Below are 23403 nucleotides of genomic sequence, written 5' to 3'. Positions count from 1 at the left end.
TGTCTGTGCCTCGCCACTGGGCTCAGGAGAGACCTGATAAGCAGATTTCTGGTTTGCTTTGGGCCCTGGCTTCCATTTTATCAAAGGTTTCATAAGAGTTTACAACTTTCTTTGTGAGCAACACAGACTTCATACAACCAAAATCTGAATCAAGGCAGCATGTGACTTTCATTTTGACTTGAGAATTATTATTATTTTCATTATATAGAGCACAACCACCTCAATTATCAGGAACACTAAGAACTATCCAGATAAAAACTAACAAGTACAATCAACTACTTGTAAGGCATCAGAGAATAATTACACCCTCCCCACAAAAAATGAAAAATACAAGTGCAGTTGATAACAAAAAGGAAAATTTAAAAAAAGGTATGTATGCACAAGCTTTATAATATTGAAATATACAACCTGTTTTCTCAGAGGATGTTGTATTAGAAAAATATAACTGAAATAGTTCCCAAATAACTGATTCCACTCAATTAAAAAGAAAAACAAAAACATACAGCAGTGTCCACTTTCTAAGATAACACTGGAATAAACAATTGCTTGGGAAATATGCTATGGCTGGTGCACCCCCTTATAACCACTTAAGACCACACACTACAGTTTAAAGTGTGATTTTAAATAGATATGAAAGTCTAACCCTCTGACTATGCTACAAGTGAAGTTCACTTCCACAGTGCCTGGTAACAAATTCTTTTTAGAGAACAATCAAACCTTGCTGTTATCTGTGCTGACCCAAATCTCCTTTAGTGTCTGACTGCCAGTGGTTCAGCTTCATTACCTCACTACATTAATTAGTGGATAAAGGGAAAACCAAGATTTTTCCTGTACTTTTTCTTTCCTTTACTATAACATTCCACAATAGAAAATTAAAATAAAGAGTTAAAATCTGTTTTGCTGTTGTTGAACAAATAGGGAAACTGAAAATCATTCAAGGGAATCATCAAAATAACTGAGCTAATGACAGGACTGATTCTTCTCCCATCCTTGTGAGAGGTGAGTGTCTTAGATGGAATAAATAATTAACCCTTTCTTTCAAATAGACTCTACTGCCTTAATTTTATAATTTACAAAAACACCATATCATCTTCTTGCACGATTCTTTATTTTATTTCAGAAAAATCTCTGAGTTTACTTTTTCCTTAAACAGAAGAATATTTTAGTCTCATGTTTCAATATGGCTCTCAGCTTAATAGGCAACTATGGAAAACTTTGTAGGACAATCTGAACTTTTGTAGGAAACAGACACTTCTCCATAAAACTCTTAAAAATGGGTTTAGCTGGTATTGTCTTTTCATGTATTTTTATCTTAGTACCACTGGGGAAAAAAAAGTGACCTACAAAAACCTCTAGAAAAATCAGATCTGACAGTAACATATAGAATGGGAATATTCTATATGTTGGAATATAGAACAGCTTTGACTTAGGGAGGCCAGTCTGCTTTCTTTCCCTCATCAGTCTGCAGCCAGTGTGGACAGACAAAACCTCCCCCAGCAGGTAACTCAGAGCAGAAACCAGCTTGGGGTGCTCCTCATCACCCGCTGGGGAAGCTGAGTTATTGTACCAACCCCAGGAACCCAAGGAGACAAATACTCCTGGGTTAGATTAACCTTTGTGCCCCCTGCACCATCCACTGCTGTGACTCCTCGTAGGGTGCAGCACGGAGTTTGTGCTGGTTCTGTTGGGTTCACACCAAGATCTGCCACTGGGAGACTCTTCTTTGATTTCATTTATTACTGGGTTGGAAGGCTACACAAGCCTGGTTTCATAACTTCTAAATTATTTTAATATTTAAATGCCATTCTCATGTCTAATGGTCAAGTTGTTATTTATTCTGAACAACCTATCCTCTCCAAGCTCTTACTCAGTTCAAGTCTAACATAGCTTTAGTCCTTCTACATTTGGATAAGAAACAAGCCTAGATGTAACTTCACCATTTGTACAGGAAAACATATTTCATCTTCCATGTTCAAAACTTTTATTATTAATTTTCTTATATCAATTAGCATTTTATCCTGAACCAAAATTCTCCAGTTTATTTTTGCATATAGGTTTTTAATTCAGTCCATCTGAAGAGATGCTGCAAGGGATAACAAGTGTTCAACTTACTTTGAACAAGGACAGAAGTAAAGCTGAATACTGATACTCCAGAACTAAGAATCTTAACTCCGTTGTATGGGCATTAAACTCCACATATCACACAATCATAAAGGCTGAAAAAGACCTCCAGGGTCAAGTGAGTCCAACCTCTGGCCAATAATCACCATATCAACTAAACCACAACACTACTAAAATGTAGTATAGTAAAGACTGGTACATTTTTCAAATAAAATTGAACTTTTTTGCTTTGGGAAGCCATCAGGCCCAAGAAAAAAACATAACTCTGTCCTTCTCAACATATTTTCCTCACCAATATTTTTGTTATGCTTCTGGAGTGGCATTTGGCCAGCATTTTCTGTATGGGATTGCAATTTTTCTTCATTTTACATATTAATAGCCACATTCAATCAAGCCCAAGATACACCTCTGCTCATATTGTGTTTTTAGCAATGGCTGAGAGCAGAGGTCTGGGAAGAGCACCAGGACAAGGAAAGCATGCAGGGATGGACTTTGAGATCCCTCTGCAGCCTTCAGGCACTGGGCTCTGTGTTCTTCTAAGCAGGAGTTGATGCTTTTGCATCAGTCCACACCCAGATAATCCTGCAGCGTGTGCAGTGGCTCACAGCTAAACTATGCACCATGGAAAAAATACCACCTCTTACTTGCTCTGAATCTGCCACTTGATAATTTCATTTGATCCCCTCTGGGTCTTGTTCTACAAGAAACACTTAATGAGCATTCCCTGTTCTTTTTTTTTTTTCCATTACACTCCTATATAGATTTTTATCATTTTCATCTTTAGCTACTTCTTTGCCAGGCTGAAGGTTCTCAATCTATTTAATTTCTCTTTATCATCACTGCCACCCATTTTTAGTTCTCTTATCTCCCTTTTTTCCCCTCCTCAGTCTTCCTTTACACCCAGGACTCAGAACAGCACCCTGAGGTCAAGACAAAAGCACAGGCAGTTTACAAACTGGCATAGCAGACTTCTGCTCTGTGAGCCATCTTTCCCTAATTTTTCTTTTTTTTTTTTTTCACCAATCCCAAACTCTTGATCAATGCTTGGATTTGGCATGATAAACTCTCTACAACATCACTTCCTTCCATGCTAATAAACTCAACAATGGCAGGATTGTTCTCCACCACATGCATTACTTCATAGCACCAGCAGCAAGCTTCAACCCCAGTTACTAAGCATCACAAGCTCCCTCTTGGGTTCTTCATAATTGGCCTTCATTTATGCTTCTCTCATTAACTTAGAATCATTCTGCACTCCAATGCATACTGGTGTTAAACTTAGCACAGATCCATGAGTAACTCTATCCATCCCTTCTGTTAAACAGGACATTTATTCATCTTTTGGCCAGCAGTCTAGGACAAAAAAAAATTCCTCTTATGTCAGAGAAGTTTCATTTTGCTCAGCACCTTTGGTGAGTCGCTCTCACAAGACTCCCTGAAACCCCAGTGTACTGCATCAGCTAAATCACACTTACTCACAACCTCAGCAGTGCCTTCAAAGAACTCCACCAGACCTGTGAGACTGTTCTGACTCTTTCCTGGTACCTCAAACTGTCCATGAGTGCTTCAGTTTTCTTCTCCATGGTATTTACCAGAAAACTGGCTGGTATGAGTGCCAGTCAAACTTGTCCTGTTCTTTCCCACAGGCTTTCTGGAAGCCTTTTTAAAAACTGGCATCACCTTTGGCACCCTCAGCTTCACTGCTACTGTGAACATTGTTATCTCACATGCCTTTAGCTAAAGGTGCAACATGCTTTGAGCTCTTTTAGATGTTAGTTATCTACTGCACCATTGGCCATCCCATTTCTGATCATTTTCAAAGAACTCATGACAAGTTCCCCTGCCTTTTACATATTACATATCAGGCTTTAACTTGTTTTACTATATATTTCATGTTTATTTTGCATTAATTTCACCCTTTTAAAATTTTTTAACATCTTTTTCAGAGTATCTTTCTGTTCCCTACATTATGCTCAACCGTGCTAAATACCGCTCAAAACTTTTTTAAAGAGTCAGAGAAGCAGTTTTTAAGAAAAATGCTTTTTTTTCTGAGCTCGCCACAATGGCTGCAAGCATTTTATTCTCTTGACAGCTCCTCTTACCAGGCTGTCCATAGGATCCCTAATCAGTGTCCTGCTTGATGCCTTCTCTGTGGCAGATGTGGACTGTCAAGGACTCACTGCAGAACGAAGCCATCAGTCCCTCCATTTTATATTCCACTCTTCCAACATTTGCATAGGAACACTTCCATTTTGGCCTGCTTGCCTGTCCTCCTGTCTAAATAGGACCCAATTTTTCCAGCAATCCTTGACTCTTCTCCAGATGACCTTCATCAGCTTCTGCCCCACATACTTCACCTACAGCCAGTGTCACCTTGAGCTGTGTGCCTTTCCTGCTTTCCCTCATGCAGAACATTGGGATTGCACTGCACACTGATGCTGCACAGCTCCTTACTCTTCACCTTTTATCCAGCAACTCGTGTGCTGCTTCCAGCACTCTTTTGGTAGCCTTTATGTCACCAGCACTTCTCCACCTTGAGCAGACAGCCTGGACTCCTTTTGCTGTAAGCCACTTTGTGGTTGGAAGGTTACCAAATGCTCCCTTCCAGCACTGGTTACACTCCTCAGCAGGAGGTGTCTCTGCATCACCTGGAACCAACACCACACAATGGAATTTTTAGAGCAAAAGGACACTTGGCCATCACCTGACAGCAAGGTCTCATCTACAGGATGAGGTTTTTTTGGACATAATTTCAGGGTCATTGATGTCCTGCTGCTCATGGAATCCCAATGGCAGCCTCCCTGGAGACAGAGGTGGGAATACCTGCCTGGAGGTTTGCTTTGCACATCTGCATGTTGTGACTTTCACAAGAGTTCAGTTGCATTAATCTGCAACGAGCATCTTGCAGTGTCATAACTATCCCTTTGGTTTAACAGCTGCATTAATACTGTTGAGGGCAAGTAAATGCTTCTTTTTATTTTTTTTTTCCTAACTGGAGATCTGATATCAACCTTTAGCCTGAGAAGCCAAAGGGTTTAGGCTAAATAGCCTCAGACACTCCTTGTGTTTTATGCTCTCTCATTGTATTCCACTGAAATTCTCACTTTGTGTCTCTCCCTCCAGAGACTTTGATTCAGACTGTCCTCATCCTCCTGGAAGACACTGGTTTTCTAAAACTCTAAAACCATTCTAGTGGTTTTCTAAAAATCCATCTTTAATACTGGACTGGTTTGTGCTTGTGAAAGTGTAAAGTATTTATTTATTTTGAGCAATGTTAATAACTTCTCTGCCTTCCATTCAGCGTCTTTAATCCATTCCTCAGGTTCCCACAAACCATTTTCAAGACAATCCACTGAAAGTAAAGAGGAGTAAGAAAGTTTAATTTTTCTTGTGTAACACTCTGGTATCATTAACAGACATTTCCCATAACTGCTGGGCAATCATGCTTTATAATCTAACAGATCACAGCCACTTTATGATAGCATGAAAGGACTGATTGTGCAAGCCCTTAAACACTGCTTCCCTAAGACAACAGAACACAACCAGCCACAACTTTTAGCTCAAAACAGAAGCACAGAGCTGTTTTTTAAGATGCAGCCTCTTCTGCAATGTTGAGGGGAGCTGCACTGACAAACACACCCTTCACCAAATCAAAGAGTATTCTTCATAACCAAGACTTGCTGATTCAAAGTGGGACCTCACGCGTTTAGATTCCAAATTTAGATTTCTTACTATGAATTCTACTTTCAATTACACCAAGTCTGCTGCATTTTGTTGGCTCTGATGTACACAGCTTTCGACACAAAAGAAGTCTTGAGAGCTTCCACAAACACACTGTCACTGCTGTATTTATAGGCAAGATGCTCAAACATTTGCATTTTATTGTAAGGGGTAAATTGTGCCATACAGTACAGAAAAAAAATTCAATACTGATTCACAAAACAGGCCTGATTTTTCTGTTGATAGAAAATGGTTCTAGTTCCCTTTCCACCATCAAATCTAATTTAAAGTAACCCACTGTAGTGCAAATACATCAGATACTTAGTAATCTCCTGTAATGGTAGGGAAATTCATCACAAATTGCTGAATGTTATGAATCATCTTGTGAACACATAACTGCCATACACTGAAAAAGGCGCTTTAACAAGTGATTTCATTCATTTATGTCAATACTTCATAATTAGCACAGAGAAGTGTCTGTAAATTGAACTCTTGAGCATCACACTGCTTAGTTACCATTTTTTTTTAAATATTTTCAGCACTTGATGTAATGGAAGACCCCATTAAAATTTTGTGCCAATGACAAATGAGATTTTCATTTTCTCTTCCAAATGTGTTAGCACAAGCTAATGAACTCAATGTTTAACAAAGCCATAAGCATATGCTGACCTGTACTACATAAACAGTTCAACTGACTTGATCAGGGATATTAATGCGAGTTTTTGATGGATATTTAAACCCTGTTGCTCAATAACATACAATAATAAAAGAACTGCTGGTTTATGTGGAAGTTAGTGCTGATGCTCACTCAGAAGTAACAGCTGACAAGAAAAACATGACAGCCAGATGCTTAGAAGAGCTCTCTTCTGCACACCAGCCTGAAGACCCAGATTTAGCCACCTTTTCATTTGTAATTGAAGAACTGTGAAAGCTTTGCAGGGTATTCTATCCAAGGCACACAGTATTTTGAAAGCACTATGATGTACCCAAACCCATAGATCAGGGTCTCACTATTCCCCAACAGACTCAGATTTTCTACAGAGACCTTACAATTTCAGGGCTTGAGTGCCTACAGAGCCACACCTGAACTACGGTTTCCTGGTCACTTCTTTAAGTGCTGAGTGGAAATAATTAATAATTTCTACTTGGATTCCATAATCTAAAGATGCCAAGCCACTACAATTTAACAGTTTAGTGGTGACAGCTGGTTGGTTGTACCCATGGGGTGCACAGCCTCAGCCCATTTTAACAGCAAAATAAATAATTCTCTTTGGAACTGGGCATAACTCAAACTGTGCCCAAGGCCAGTTCCTGCCTTCCAGCAGGGCTGACACAAGGTGGCTTGGCCATCCATGGGAATTTGCAGTAGAACCACATTCTCTCAGGAGCAGCTGAAAGGTTTAGACAAACTGCTCCCCTAGACCAGAAAAGGAAGTGCAAGACTATAAATATATCCATGATCACAGTGATCATTCCACTTTGACGCTTCTTACCAGGATAACTTCCCACTCATCAGTCCTAAAAAATCCTCAAGCCCCAGCTTTGAGTTTCTCTCATCCTCCATGGCTTCTGGAATGCAGACCCATGGACTAATTTCCACAGGCGATGCACACCAAACATGCAAGAAAAGCTTTGCCTTACTCTAATGTTGCTAATTAATGACCAAATAATTATTAAAATAATCTAGTGTTTCCCTGTGCTTTGAAATAGGACACCTAATCTTGAGCTCTTGTTACCTACTGCTTATTTTTACTTTTATTTCTTAACTGAAAACAGTGTTGTCTTTTTTTTTTTAATTTTACAAGATTTAACCCTTAACAAGGTATACGTATCTCTACTGGACACTTATTTGAAATTGCATGTAATTCTTAATTACATCTTCTTAATTCTGAAATTTTCCTCACACTTTCAATTCTTCAGTGCTTTTTAAAAAACTTTACTGATAAGATATCCAAAACATCCAGACATGCAAACTTGTCTCTTGCATCTAAAGTTTCTCCTTTCCAAGGATATCCAGGCCTGTAACTGTTGCTAGGTTTATCAATATAAAATCTATTTATTTAAAGGGATTAAAAAAAAAAAAACTTCAGGCTACTTAGTGTTCCAATTTTCAATAAATTCAATGTTAGAATAAACCATCAAAAGTAGGAAAATCCCACCTCTCCTTCCATACTGCCTTCACAGTATTTTTTCTCCTTTCAGTAGTCAAATATAGATTTTTCCATGACATTTTGATTAGGCTCTTACTGTGAACACATTAAGTGATAATTGGTCCAAAAATACTTATTGAGCCAGGAATATCAGAATACAGTAAATACCAGGAGCACCATAGGCAGCTGTATGAATCACTTCACATACCTGTGGTTTTCCAGGTTCCTGTGCTTAGTCATGAGTACACTCTTCACATTCTCGTACACAGAACACAATTTCTGCCAATTTTTGTTCTTGGCTTCTACACTGCCACCTGTAGTCACACAAGAGAAATTAGCAATATTTTATGCTGCAAATCCTATTAGCACAATGTTTCAGCTCACTTGTTTTTCTAGACAAACATTCCAAAGCGTTCCCCTTTTGTAAAAGGTGCATTTCAATATTCAAACCAAGTTATTTACATTTTTCCCTTTAATGCATTTGAAGAAAACAGAAAGAAGAATTACCACCAAACAATCCAAATTCATTTTAAACCAAGGGGACATTTAAAACTCTCAGACTCAGATTTTTATTTTATCCTCTTGCTTGGTGGACACATCATAACCTTGACAGAGCAAAATGACTTCTGAAGTGGCAATGCAAAAACATCTGCACTTAATTACTTGGTAAATACAAAAAACCTAATTGGAGTTGTTCTTCCACCTGAAAAATGAACATAGTTTTACAGAAACATAATATCCATGCTCAGCTTAGTTGCCTTATATAGGTTATAAGGAAATGTATGCAAATAAAAACTGCTAGTATTTGAAAGATTATCTCATAGAATTAGCAGTGATCTTGAACTTTTTTATACAATGAAAAGCATCCAATTTATTCCAGGCTTACGGCACTTTGAGCAATATGCCACAGATCCGGCCAAATTAACAATTTACAACAAAACAAGACCTAAACACAATATAGCTGGAGCCCTCACGTTAATCCTTCTCTGAAAATGTGAAAAAAACAGAAATCTCATGCCTTCCTGGAAAAACCAAAGCTTCCTGGTGCTCAGAACACGGGTTTCACCGAATAGCGAAGTTTCGGAGTACAAGCTCCGGGGGGAAAACCTGGCTTTTGCACGCACACGCCTTCTCCTTCCCTCCAGCTAAGATCTGCTCACCATCCCTGGGAGCGGGCGCCCGAGCGCTCCCACCTCGCGTCTCCCGGGAAAAACGCTCCGGAGTCGGGAGCGGCCAGGAGCGAACTCGGGTCCCCGCAGCGCGGGGGGCTCGGGGCGCCCTGCGCTGCCCTGCGGCGGCGGCACCCGCAGAAAAACCTCGCACTGAATGGAACAGAAACCGAAATCAAACGCGATTTCCAAGAACAAGCTGGTCTTAGAAAAAGAAGAGAAAAAAAAAAAACAAACAAACAAACAAAAAAAAAAAAAAAAAAGAAAAAAAAAAAAGAAAAAAGAAAGAAAAAAAAATACACCACAAACCCGAAGATGATAGAATAAAGAAATAAAATCCCCAAGCGCCGGCGAGGCTGCCCACGTCCCGACGCACGCGTCCAGGTAACCCTCTCGCCTTCCCAGCGGACGGGAGAGGCTCCGCGGGAGCCCCCCGGGACCGGCCCCCATCCCATCCCATCCCATCCCATCCCATCCCATCCCAGCCCGGCCGCGGCCGCTCAGGTGCGCCGGGCACCGCCCGCTGCCCGCGGCCCCGCTCCCCGAGCCCCCCCAATCCCCCGACCCCTCGCAGCACCCCCGAGCACACGGGCTCCGCCGGGACGCTGCCGGGCAGGGTCACCGCTCCGGGGAGCGGGCGCTGCCCACCCACCCACCCACCTGCGCCGGCCGGGCCGGTGCCGCAGGATGTGGCGGCGGCTCCTCCTCGCCAGCGCTGCGCAGCCCGCGGGAGCCGCGCGTCCCGGTGCCGGGATTCCTGCGGGAGGGAGGGCGGGAGCGGGCGAGGGAGGCGGCTCACGGCTGGGCACAGCCTCCCGCTCCCCCGCCGGCTCAGCCTGCCGCCAGCCCCTCCAGGCACGTTCCGCCGGGCGGACCCGCAGCGCGCACCTCCGGCCCCTTCCCTTTTTATCGCGGGGCCGGGGCTCCCGCCGCCGCCGCCGCTCCCGCCGCTGTGCCGGGGGCTCGGCATCCGCGCCGGAGCCGCCTGCGCACGGCCGGTCCGCCCCCGCCGCCGCCGCCGCGCTCGCACCGCCCGCCACCCACCTGTCCGCGCCCCGGAGCCGCCCCCGCTCCGGCCCCGCTCACCGCAGCGGCCTCCGCCAGCTCTGCCAGCTCTGCGGGGCTCTGCGGCTCCCGCAGCCGCCCGCGGGCTCGGGCTGGGGCTCTGCGGAGGAAAGGGAGGAGGCGGCGGTGACGCTCCCGCGGTGGCCGTGCCGCGTCCCACCTGCGCCCGCAGCCCCCGAGCGCCGGCAGGTTCGCCGCCCCCGCGGCGGGGAGGCGTTCGCCAGGCGCTGGAGGAGCTCCGGGTGCCTCCCCGCCCTGCCGCCCGAACGAACGAGGAGTCTTGGCCGCTACAAATAATTGGCGTGCTCAGGAACGTGCTGGAAGCCCAGCTGTTGATGGGTCTCTGACAGCTGGCGTTGAGGGATAGCCTGGCGGGAGGCGGTGGGGTCTTAAAAATGTGAGTTGCGATGCTTAAAAAATTCGAGGAAAGCAGCAGGTAAATAGAGAAAAGTGTTAGGAAAATGTCTGTGCTGTAACTAAAACTGCAGCTCAAGTTGAGGTTGTGCACATGCCATCTGAGCTCTCGCACTGGTGGAAGAGCAGCACATCCTCATGAACACTTCTCTCGTTCTCTGTCTTTTGCCTGGTGTGTTTGCATCTTGGAAACATATGATGCATTGAAATTCTTGAGTTTGTCTCTTTTTGTTCAAATGGGTGATGTTGGCATTGAAAGTGTGCCCTAGCACAACCCAGAAGAGGAGCGCTGGGAGGAGTTGAGTGCATTGGTGCAGCGTCACACCAACTGATACCACTTTCAAATTTGTGTAATCAAAATATACTACATTCATTCTTCCCACAGCAATAGATTCCACTTTGTTTAAGACAATCTTTACCTTTCCCAAATGTTTTATTCTACTCCTAATGTTTTGGGACCAAACCTTTTCAAGGTAAGCCAGAAATCCATACAGCCATGTTACAAACTGTGATATCACCCTGTAGTCTAGACATGTTAAGAAGTAAGCTACAAAAATAAAATCACTTTTCTTCATCTAGTCTTCTGCAGAATTAAGGCTATTTTCGGTTCCTCTTCTTACATCTCATAAGTGAGACGCCAGACTACCTGAATATTTAATGAGTAGTAAACCAGAAATCAGTAAAAGTAGCAATTATAACACACATATTTTGATAGCAATGTAGACAGGTCCTTATCTGAGAAAGTTTGTACAGTTTAATTCCATTAGATTAATAAACAGCAATTACATCTAATCATATCTGCAGCCATTCCTAATGTAAAAATATCAAAATCAAACAAAACTTACACTAAAAAAGTATAAATTAACCCAATAATGATGAGGATAAGAGTTGATACAGGCATGTAGAAATTGTGTTTTTAATCTACTTCATCCAAGAAAACACTCCTGGTCTTTCCCTTCAAAACCTAACAACCTAGTGGCACACTGGTGCAATAATTCAGAAAACAATGTGAATATTGGAAACGGTTGTGCCATGGCTCTCCTTAAAAAGGCATTTGTTAAACATACAGAACAAGCTTTTACAGCTGATAAGTGATAAATTTTGTTTTATCTCTAGACTGTATGTTTATCCTCTTGAGCTTATGGTACATGAGACAAAATTGTTAAGTTTTTCAGTTTTACCTCCTCACCTAAATTTCAATTAAATGCAACTATCAATATACCAAGAGTTAGCAACTGCTGAATATCATATGAAATTCCATAGTTATCTGCAGGGAGGTCTGCCCATGACTTCCAGGACTGTGTCTCTTCAAACAGTGCCTCAGCTATAGAAACCACGTTGACATGCCTCCAGTGCAGAAGAACTAATTTTCCACTCAGCCCTTCATAAACATAATGTTTTGTCAACAGGTGTCTTTCCTATAACTGTTACAAATGTATTAAATGTTGGTAGGAAGTTCTTGTCTTTTCACTGAAGCATGGCCAGTGCAACAACTGTTCCATCTGCAAAAGAAGCCATTGTTCCTTTCAGGTCTTACACAACACTGCTGTTAAATCTGGCCCATCACAGGAGAAATGCTCTCTCAATTCTTATTTTCCAACCATGAAAATAAGCATTTGGTCACCTAATAATGACTATTAATCAGACACTCTCATACTTGCCTTGAGTGTGTGAGATGAAGATAATTAGATCAGTCATGCACAGACCCTTTCTTTCACCTCCTCTCCTCTATACCACCCACCTCCCAAACAGTTCTGCCTTTTTTCTTCAGCAATTCAGGCTTGGAAGAATAAATTCCATTGTAACAATGATTCAGAGACAAACTGAAAGCCAAGTGAAATATTGTTCTCCCAAATCTGACAGGAAGACTTATAGGATGGAAACACCCAGAAGATAAAATCCAGTTCTCTTATAATATGCTCCAGAAAGCATTACTTATCACTGTCCCCTCATTCCCAAAATATATACATCAACTAATGCGTTGCTGTAGTACTGAAAATTTCCAGTTTTCCAGATGAAGAGCTGTGACTCAGTACTCCTACTGATACATCTCAATGCACCATCCATTTGTTTTATGTGCTGGTAGATCATCTCACCCTTTCCTTCCACAAAAATTTGCTAAGAACCCTCCTGTGTCTGCAGGTCTAATCTGCCACACCATGTCCTGCCCCATCCACCTGAGACCAGATCAGGTGAAAGCTCTTCTACTACAGTATTTTTCTGGTCTAGCTCCTTGTTTCAGTTGCTACCAAGTGTGTTTAACATGCAGGTCACAATCTTAAACTTTCCAGGCTGGACTACACCCTTGTTTATTGTATAGGGAAATCTGAACAGTGGGCACAGACATCTTTCACTCTGTGTCAAGGGAGTTCATAGAAACTACTTTGGAGAAAATATTTTTTGTTTTCTATACATGCAAAATCCCTTCTAAGAGTCAGTGAGGTGATGAAGCAAATTTTGATCCATTTATAATCAAAAGAATGACTTCAGTCTACTCTAAGGAAACCAGAATTTGGCATAATAAAGCCAACAGCTGGTTGAGGAAGAATAACAGTGTGGGCTCTTTGATGTTCACAGATGAACACCAGCAATCAGAGACTGAGTTAGGATAGCACATGATGTTTCTGAGTAGTAGGAAGGAGTTAAAACCATTTCATAAGCCCATTTATCAAGAACCAATTTTAATATAGGAAAATCATCCATTGCCTGTAATAGCGGCAAAAAAATATCCTATAAAACATTTAGCATGCAAGAATATTGTGACAATGAGAAATCTGTGTTAAACAGTCCTTAGGAACTATGCAGAATGTAGTGCAAGCAGCTGGACAGTTTTCCTGATTTCAGGGAGTCCTCTTGCCTCAATTTGCTATGTACACTGAACATCAGCATGGAGCAAGTGAGGGTATTTTAATATCTTCAGCTTCTGTCAAAGCTCTGCAACATTCCCCAATGGACATCAGAGACAAAAACAGGCAGAGCTATGGAGTAAAAATACAGTTATAGTTAAAACTGTTAATTTAGTTTTAACATCTGCTTAGAGACATTCATTAGTTCATTAGTGAGCATGGAAATTTACACCAGAGAAATTCAGTGTTGGGGAGGAGAGTAAATGCCCTGACATGGGATTCAGAAGAGTAAAGGAAATGAGCTGGCAGTGGGAAGGAATTGCTCATGGTGGTAGTGGGAGATGTGTGGCCAGACCTCTGCAAGGGTAAGGAAGTGTTATAATCCTGCACATTACATCTAAGCAAACAGAACTACAAAGGCTCTGTCTCCAGCCAAGCCAGAAAATCCAGGAGGCAGCTGATCAGCTCCCCCAGAACAAGTTCTCCCTCGAAGAATCTGCTTTAGCTGAAATCATTGGGAATGAATAACAGTTGCCTATAACAACAACCAATTTCCTCACGTTACATCTTTCCTCCCCAGTTAAATTATCATCCTTCTAATAATAGGACCATCAAGAGCCTTTTTCTCCTTCTTTGGAAAAGAATAGCTGAGAGTTATGTTCAGTCATGAAATGTTAACAAAACCTGGACAGCATTTTAAGGCAATAGGCTGTTTCAATTTGATGGTGTTGCAATCATTCCAAACTCCTTGTTTTGGAGTTACAAAATCTCCAACCATCAGGACAAGAAAATGAGATTTTCCTTCACATCAGTTTATTCGTTACCAACTATTTCTGGTCTCTACTCAATGAATATGATAATGCCAGCAACCATCTAACTTGAGCAAAGTAAGGCTTGAGTGTCAATTCCATGGAAACAAAATCATTTAATGAAACTCTTCTGCTTCATCTACTGTGCTTTAAAGTATTTCCCTTGCCATCTCTGTAGCAGGTTCATGATCAGTGCTGCTTGTTAAATAAACACATAGAGTAGAATCAGTCTCATTCCTTAGGATGTCTTCACCATTTCTCTGCCCAAACCCTTGCATGTTCTTCTCCAAGTGCATTTCATTAGATCTCAAGTCACTTTCTTCCCCCCTAAGGAATACATTGGTTTGCTGAAATCCTCTTCAAGAAGAAACCAAAAAGCAATACAGTTTACATTTAGACTCCAATACAGGTTAAAAAAACCCTCTATTTTTCACCTAAAATAGAAGAGCTCTGTTCCTACAGACTGGAAAATCATTACAAATTTTTATTTGCTTTAAATGAATTGTAGCTAATATGGGCCTACAAATTAGATATCCATGACCACATAACTACTGGGAAATTTGTCCCTTTTTGTCTACATCAGCCATTGAAGCCATTCATTAATCTGTTTTCTAATGCAACCATTTCCCTGGACCAAACCTATTTAGAGACACCACTGGTTATTAAAAGCATTTGCAATAAAACTGACATGCATTTCTAAGAACCGCTGCGTAAATCAATATAATTTCTTAATTGGTTAACCAAATAGCTGCCAGGCTAATGAGTCACACAGAATCACAGAGAATCACACAGAATCACAGGGTTGGAAGAGACCTTCAAGATCAAGGAGTCCAATCCAGCCCTGACACCTCAACTAGCAGGGTACCTGCAATTCTCTGCAAACATCCCTTTCTCCCTGATGACACTTCTTCAACCACTACACAGCTGGTTCCAGTTCCAGTGCCCCTTTTTCTGCTCCCTACAGTCATTTCAGCTCATAACATTTCAACATGTAGACTGTTCACTTTCTAGTAGTTTGGATCTCTTTAGAATATATTCTTAAAACTTATTTGTGAGGGCTCTGTCTCTAACTACCCATGCAATATATACATTTTTAAAGTGAGGGGTTTATAACAGCAATGAATAGGATAATCAGATGACTGACTGCCCAAGGAAGAATTGTAGACTATCTTGGAAAGAAAGCACTGGAGAAATCACAAATTTTATATATGCAAGTGCCAAACCTAATTATGGGTCAATTTGATGTAAATAAACTCCAAGATCTTTCCATGATAATACTCTGAACTCACAGATTGGGAAATTGAGTTAACTCCAATGCAGTGTTATCACTTGTGCAAGTACTAAACACTTATTGAAGAGACACCTTCCAAGATATGAGTATCTGATGCTCCTAAATGATAAGAATAAATATAAAACATTGAGCTAGAGAATCTAATAGAACTCTTGCAGCTGGGGCTGCATTTCAAATGATAAAATACAGCCTCCTCACCAGCAATTGTTTCAGTTAGTGGAAACAGTTTTGTCAAATATACTGTGTTTTGCCAAAAAGAAAAGGCACTGATACAGCTTTCTATAGTTTCCTACTGGGTAATTTGCTACTGTTTGAGGCAACACAGAATATATCTGAACTGTCTTTTCCCCTCTGTAAATTCAACCTCATTTACTGGGTTTTAGAATTTAATGTAGCCCGTTCAAGAAGGAAGAGTCAGCCACAAAGTTCAGATTGTGACCTGAGTCCCAGTTTCCCCAGAGTCTGCTGAATGAAGCACCTTTGGTTCAGGACCCTCTTTAGACTTCATTTCTCCTATTCACAGTCAGGACAGGGCACAGAGGGAGGTGATAACTCTTATTTTGCTTCTGGTCAGGTTGAGCCAGGGTTGCACTCCAATTCCTGCTTACTTTGAGAGCTGAATCCATGAAGAAAATTGACAGAGCTGTGGAAAATTGTATAGCAATGCTACCTAAACAGAAGCTGGACTTCAGATTTAAGAGGAGTGGCCCTTTGCCAATCATGGATTTTTTTCTTTATTTCTCCATGCTGAAGGGGTGTATCTCAAATCTGTTAATACAGAGGTTATTCTTCATGTGAGTAATTTCATCCCTAGGTCTAATAAAGGGTTGGATTTACTTTCCTACCTGCATTTAATCATGGGCTCATATGCCCCAATTTACTTCACAGGTGCACAAAAATATCAGGATGAATAAAATTCCCTACACATGCTTCAGCATATTTTTTCAACACTTCCACATGCTGGGTTTTCATTTGTTGTTAGCAATGACTGATTTTTAAGCAGGCTACAGTATGAGATGGAACATTTTATTGCCAATTATAAGATGAAATAATGATTCCTGAAAGCAGGTTGGCAAAGTTAGGAGGCACTAACCAATAAGCTTTTCATCAAATAAGAAAATTAATCCACAGAAAAAAAAAAAACAGAAAAAAAACCAAAAAAAACCAAACAAAAAACAAAAACCCAAACAAACAAACTCAAAATAGTCCCCACAAAAAAAAAAAAACCCAAACAAAGCACAACCAAAAAAACCCTGAAAAGAAAAAAAAAAAACCAAAAACAACACAGGAAGAGCAAGAACTTGCAATTGCTCTTGCAAATTGCAAGTCTTAAAAATAAAATCTTCAGGCTCTGGCCCTCTCCTGAGATTAATTTTCATAAAGGTTAAATCAATACCATCAAGGGAAGAAAATAAAAGCCAGACAAAGAATGAGACAAAAAATGCCATCACCATTTCTATTCCTCAGAGCTGCTGTGGCTCATCTATTTATTGTCCCAAGCAGTGTAGGAGAAGTGAGATTGTGGATACCATGGGAATGTCTGGGAGTCTGTTCTGGTTCCTTGACACAAAAGGAAGCCATTCCCCAAAGCCCTGAGATACTACTGCAGTGAACTTTATTAATAACAGCTAATAATGCATAAAGATAACCTGGTAAGGGACGTGTACAAAGGAACACATGTCATCAGAATAAAGGGGCATAACTGCCCTTTTTGGCTTCATACTCCATAAGACAGTTCAGGATCTGATTTCATGAGACTGCTGCCATGCAGGGCCTTCAGAAAATGTTGGAAATTGGGCATTTACTCATAAGGATTTCCTGGGAGAATCTTTTCTGTGGTCAAAGCTCTTTGTTTTCCCAGATGTCACAGAGGGACATCTGGAGCCACACTGCTGCTGGTAGCTCCATCCTATGGATTATTTTTAAAAATTTCTTGGACATGAGGGAAAATGTTTGTATTTACACTCAACAGATAAGAAGATTATGAAAAGCACTAACAACTTCAGCACAGGGAATTTTCAGGGAAATTAATGACTAGCCAAAGTTAATGGCCCTCAGCTTCACATTGGCCCATCAACTCTCCCAGTCAGTCATTAATTCCCAGGAAATGCCTTGTGCCTTGATTGTTATTGCTTTAATACATTAAATTCAACTTAAAGGCTTGACTTAATGTTTAGCCACTATAAAGTAAAATACAAGGAAATGTTCCCACTGGATATACTCACTGTCAAATATATTTTTGTTCACCTTTTTCTCCGTAGACATTTAAATAAAGGAATTGAATACCCATTTACCAATTTGCTTTGGTTTTACTACTCACAGTAGTACTCCAATCTTCTTTGTCATTTATTTTGTATTTCATTAAAGATAGCTTATCTGAGTTCAAATTTGATTGAATGTGCCAAATATAAATTATTACATTTAACGATAAGATGAAGGAATTAAAATTTGATCAGAAGTAGTTCTGTTGTAGCTAATTAGTACCATACTAATGAAAAAAAAACTTGCAAAAAAAAATAGACACTCTGGCTATTTACAATCTCCAGCAGAAAGTGAAAAATCAATTACTATTTTGGCCCCAAACCAATTGAAAGGTGGAAATGTGCTGGTGCCAGTTTTCCTTGTGAAATTTCTGCCATCATGACCTCCACCTCAGGGAAAAATGCTGTGGACAGGATGATGCCAGTTTTCCTTGTGAAATTTCTGCCACCATGACCTTCCCCACAGGGAAAAATGCTGTGGACAGGAATTTTTTCTGCCGTGTTCTGATAAACCTGAGTTGGATTTAATTTTTTTTTAAAAGCCAAATCAAAAAAGTCCCACTAGCTGGATTTAGTGTGAATTCTGGTCTGAAAGCATGGCTCCCAGCAATGCTGAAAATGTCCTGGTTTTTTTCCTTCAGTCACTTTATATGTTGTTCATCACATATGCTTGGCCACATATTTAAACACAGCCAGTTCATTTTCCTCCAACACATGAAGAAAAAACTGCTTTCCTCAACATCACACTCAGACTGTCAGTGTTTCTATTTCATTCACTGGCTGAATAATGTACTTGCCATTGTGGAAAACAGTTGCACATGGGCTGAAAATCCTGTTCCTGAAACTTGCTTTAACATTTTACAGCCAAACCTCGTTTCTGGTGCTGCTCCATTAGAGCCAACAGAGTTATGATGGGGATAAAGCTGGCATTGTAATGTGCCTGTGTGCTAAGGTGAGGTTTGGTTTGATGGGCACATAAAAGCACATCAGAATCACCACTGAATTCCTGTATTCAGTTTTCAGGAGTCTGGGAGATGTCATGCAGTCACTGTCATGCATTGCTGAAGACAGTATTCACTTAGAAGTCCTTGGGATGTGAGATGATGCTAAGTCAGGCCAAAATATGAGACAAAAGCTGCTTATAAAGGGATTCAGGCTACTTAGTCTTTATTTTGACTGATACTCACTGGATGAGTGACATTGTATAAGTCACCTTATCTCTGCATCAGTTTTGCCAGACTTAAAAATGAGAAATGCTCATAAAGTAATAAAAAAAAAAAAAGTTATTGTCACTTTTAATTTGATCCTCCACACTAGCAAGCCTGCCAAGGCAATGCTTGTAGTGTAATTCTGGGGTTCAATCAATTCCCCCTTCCCTGGGATCAGGGGGGATGCAGGAATTGGAAGCACAGGGTGGAGATATCCATGGTCATGCCATGGTTCCACTGTTCATCCATGGTCAGCTTTGAGCTGGAGTGAGGAGGCCAGCCAGAACCACAGGGGTTCATGCTGGGCATCTCTTCACCCCACAGTCTGGATTGTTGACCTTGCACAATAAGGAGCTGGCTGCAGTGATAATGTGGTTAAATCTCCCAAAAGGCCCAACCCAGCCCTGGTGAAATGCACACAAAATCTAGGCAGTCTGTCCTCATCCCACACCTGCAGAAGGGGAACTACAAAAAAAAGCTGGAAAAGAGACAGAAGAGTGTCAGGCATCCTGAATGAAGATGTCTTGTGACCTCTGCACAGCTCTGCCTGCGGGTTTGGGGAGATCCATCCATCCTCTGGCTCCTGTGTGGATGACACCTTCATAACTGCATTTACAACACAGACTGGGTGAGTCAGGGAGTAACTTCAGAGATGCACAGATGTGAGGTACTGTACAAAAATCTGTGTTCAAGGTTGAACTATCTCCTCATACAGGGCAGAACTGCTCCAAATTTTCCATTCTTGAAACCAGAGTTTCTTGCCTTCTCCTGATGAAACCTTGAGGTGTATTGGGTAATCTGCCTGGGCATTGTCACTGCTGGTGTCAGCTTTACAAAACTGCCAGCTCTGCTTTGAATGTGCCACCTTCCCTCTCTCTGTTGGCTGCTCTTCCCCCTCCTTCAGTGTCACCCTTGTCACTGGTGCCTTGCTCCACCAGGGGACATGGAATTCCAGGGTGGAACTGGGGAGGGGCAGCGGCTCAGGGCAAAAAAAGAGACACAAATTCCTGGCTGTGTGTCTGTCACAGCCTGGCTCCTGTGCCAGAGGCAGCAGCCTCACAGGGCTCTGGAGCAGGACAGGGCTCTGGTGTGGCACTTGTGCAACAAGATGTGGAAGCAAAGGAGGTCTGGGAATAGAGAGTACAGGAGAGGAAGGGTGAGAAATCTTCCAGTGAGTGTGGGGCAGAAGCTGACAGCAGCAGGACGTGGGTCTCACCTGAAGAAATGCAGTGAGTCTCACCTGAAGAAATGCAGTGAGTGCAAGCAGCCGTCACAGCTCTCAGCACGTGAGATTGTTGAAATTGGCTTGCAGTGAGAAAAAGTGTGGCTGTCCTAGGAACTAAACCATCCTTTCCAGCCTGTTTGGGGATGGAAGCAACCTTCCAGACCCTGGGTGAGCAGGAGACCAGCACAGGGAGCTTTGCCCAGCTCTGCAGAGAGCCTGGAGCCGGGGCGCTCTGTGTGGCTGTAAACTGATTCCATCCCTCTCAGTGGGGTGCTCAGGCTGAGGGCTAATGATGGTAATTGAAATGTCGACCTTAACAGTTTAATTGCACAGCAAACAAGTATCATTCAGCTCTACAGCATTTTTGCATTTATAGAAAGAAATTGTTTAACTACCATGGTAGGTAGATGCAGAGTCAACCAATTGCTGGAACTGCTACAGATCTACACCTCAAGACCATGTGTGAATCAAGGTATTGCTTAGTTTGTGTTAAAAAATCCTCCATTTTCCTATAGATACCACAAATATAAACATTTCATAGCTGCTAATATTGCTTGGTCTCCCCTCAGCCAGCTGCAGAAGTATCTACATTTAATATGTTTTCAACAATTGGTCATTACTTATTAAAATATTATATAAGAAATTTTAATAATTTATCCTATAATAATTTACTTTACAATAATTTCTACAATATATTGAAATTTTCCTCAGTGCAAATAATGGTGTCAAAACAGAGACTGAAACACAGAGGGACTCTGAGGTAAGTTGCATTGAATCTAATAAAAGCTAATGACAATAATAAACAAACAGCACAGCTACTCTCTGAAGGCACTGGATTGCATAAAGAACTATGAAAAAAAGCCATGTATGAGGGCCTTTCTCGTAATTTTTCAGGTTCTCTTAATATCAGCCATGGCCAGTGTGTTGCCAGGTTTTTCAAACAATGCTACTGTGCCTAATTAAAGCACAGTGCTGGCTGATCCGAAACTATTTCTCAGATGATTTCTGAGAAAACTCTTTCTGAGGTTACTTCTCAGGAGCCACAGGGCACCATGACCACTCAATCTCTGCCCATGGCAGGGAGGCTGGAACTGGAGGATCTTTAAGGTCCCTTCCAACCCACATCATTCTGTGATTATTTTCCTGCTTTGTGGGAGCAAACTCCTTGCTAGAGGTGTGAAACCATTCCAGGGCTTGTGGTGCACCCCCAGTTTTGAAGCTCCCAAGGGTCTCATCTTCAGCATCTCACCTGGGACCTCCACCCTGTACCCCTCTTTTCCCAGGAGCTGATGGGCTGCAGGTGGGACTGGCTTCTCTTCTGTCTTCCCGTATCTCAGGAAGGATATCACTATCATGCAAGTCCTTTTTGCAAACATTTTATTATTACAATTTGAAAACAACTACCACAACCCACTCATCCCTCCCCCCTTCAGCAACACACCATCAGACACCTTTCACACACTCCCTCTCTTTTCATCCAGGCTGAGTTTTTCCAAAAGATCAAAAGCTGCTAAGACTGCTGGCCAAGTCATATTTTCCTCTTGTCAGCTAGTACTGTTTTCTTAGCAGACACATAGGATTATAGCTGCCCCTTTATTTTTTTTTGTTTGGTTTTTTGGTTTTGTTTTGTTTTAATTTTATTTTTTGGTTTTTGGGGTGGTTTTTTTTGTTTGTTTGTTTCAAATGAAACTTTGCTAAACACGGGCTGAAAGTGTAAATAACTTGCTGGAAAGCTATAACAAGCAGTTCAAAAGAGCATTCTGGCAGTAAAATTATTTCTAGCCAATTACACTCTCTGCCTCTGTCTCTCTCATCACTGCCACTGCTCTTTAAGCAAGCTGCCTGTTACCATTTGAGAAGGAGCTCACAGAGCCCTTGATGTGGTTTCATGTGCTCCTTGCCCTCTAAGGACTCTGTGTGCAGGTTTGTCTCATGCATCTCTCCTTAGGCTGGGTCACGCAACACCAGGGTTGTTGCACAGCTCACCCAAAAGCCTAACACACATTTTTATGTCGTTTTGAATTATGTTTTTTAGCCTGCAGCCCATTGCTGTCTGCCCACCTTTCTTAATATTAGTAATTAACCAATATCTGGGCAAGGGGATTCTGAGGAAGTTGATACAGCACGGTTGAAATCTACCTTGACCGATCATCCTGAACAGAGAGTTTGTCTTCTAGGATCCATTAAATGAAGGAAAAAGAATTATAACACGTGCTCTTTCTAGGTGTCCAGTACTCTCTTTGTTTACTTGCTGGTTTATTTGGCCTCCTGAGCTTCTCCTCTGTGCCACAGCTCTGCCTGCAGCTCCCCCATGCTGTGCTGCACTTTGGCAAAACCCAGGTCTGATAGGGAATCTCAGGAGCCCACCTCCCTGGTGAAACTCAGCTCCCTCCACAACCTCTTTTCATATGTTCATATTTATACAAAGGCAGTGCTCCTGACTCCATATAATCTTCCACATTTCCCCTCCAAACAGCTCAGCTCCTTTTTTATTCAAATCCTCCCCAGATTCTCTTCCATTGTGCATTGTAGATGCAGTCCCTTGGCGTAATGAACTCCCTCACAGCTGTAGCAACTATTGTTGAATTGTCAGTTCTATTTAAAATGTCAGGATTAACTGTTACCCAGCTGGTCATCTGAGCAGGAAGAACATGGGCTCATTTGCTGTTGCCTGGTACATGGGAGACGTGAGAGATTTCTGCAGGGCAGCACCACGGCTTGGTGGGTTCAGAGTGAAAAACTCTGCTCTCTTTCTTCCCTAATTAAATGCCACCTCTGCCCTACAAATATCTAAAGGAGAAAACACAAAATTGAGTCTAATTATAATTTTCCATTAGTAAGTCAAGGCCATGTTTTGTACAGAATAAAAAAGTTCATGCTTCAGTGCTAGAAATAGTTTGTTAATCAAAAATAAAGTGGCTGAGGCTCTCGAGCCTCAGGATCTGTGCTTTTTCAAAACAAATATTGCAGTTTCACAATACTTGCAACACAGCCTGATCAATGCTAGCACGCAGCTTCACGGATGGATCACTGGTGCTCGAACTGCTCTGCATGGAAATTTTGATCCAGTTCTACTCAAAGTCCATAAAATGCATAGAGAATCAGAATTTTGAAACCAAATATT

The 23403-nt window shown here is 41.6% G+C and overlaps 1 protein-coding gene and 1 long non-coding RNA gene across 13 annotated transcripts in view; one reads left to right on the top strand and one right to left on the bottom strand.

The window, feature by feature from the left end:
* LOC135293073 (cAMP and cAMP-inhibited cGMP 3',5'-cyclic phosphodiesterase 10A-like) overlaps window positions 1-10181 on the bottom strand; it is a 123550-nt gene extending 113369 nt beyond the window's left edge. For 2 of the 12 annotated variants that reach the window (XR_010355243.1, XR_010355252.1), the window contains exons 1-2: window positions 9821-10172; window positions 8200-8305 (exon numbers count right to left, since the gene is read on the bottom strand). Coding sequence is in view for 6 of the 12 variants with exons in the window: in XM_064407095.1 (XP_064263165.1) it covers window positions 5461-5473; window positions 8200-8305; window positions 9821-10130 (429 nt within the window). In the remaining 6 variants the exon portion in view is untranslated. The other 10 variants (XR_010355237.1, XM_064407100.1, XM_064407110.1 and 7 more) reach the window with 9 other exon arrangements.
* Window positions 9469-23403, top strand: part of LOC135293182 (uncharacterized) — a 33398-nt gene continuing 19463 nt past the window's right edge. Inside the window, exon 1 of the long non-coding RNA XR_010355304.1 lies at window positions 9469-9544. This is a non-coding gene — a long non-coding RNA (uncharacterized LOC135293182). The remainder of the gene's footprint in view (window positions 9545-23403) is intronic.

This window comes from Passer domesticus, chromosome 2, assembly GCF_036417665.1.
Source record: "Passer domesticus isolate bPasDom1 chromosome 2, bPasDom1.hap1, whole genome shotgun sequence".
Classification (NCBI taxonomy): Eukaryota; Metazoa; Chordata; class Aves; order Passeriformes; family Passeridae; genus Passer; species Passer domesticus.
Note: the sequence above shows the minus strand (reverse complement) of the source record. Positions and strands in the feature narration are given on the sequence as shown.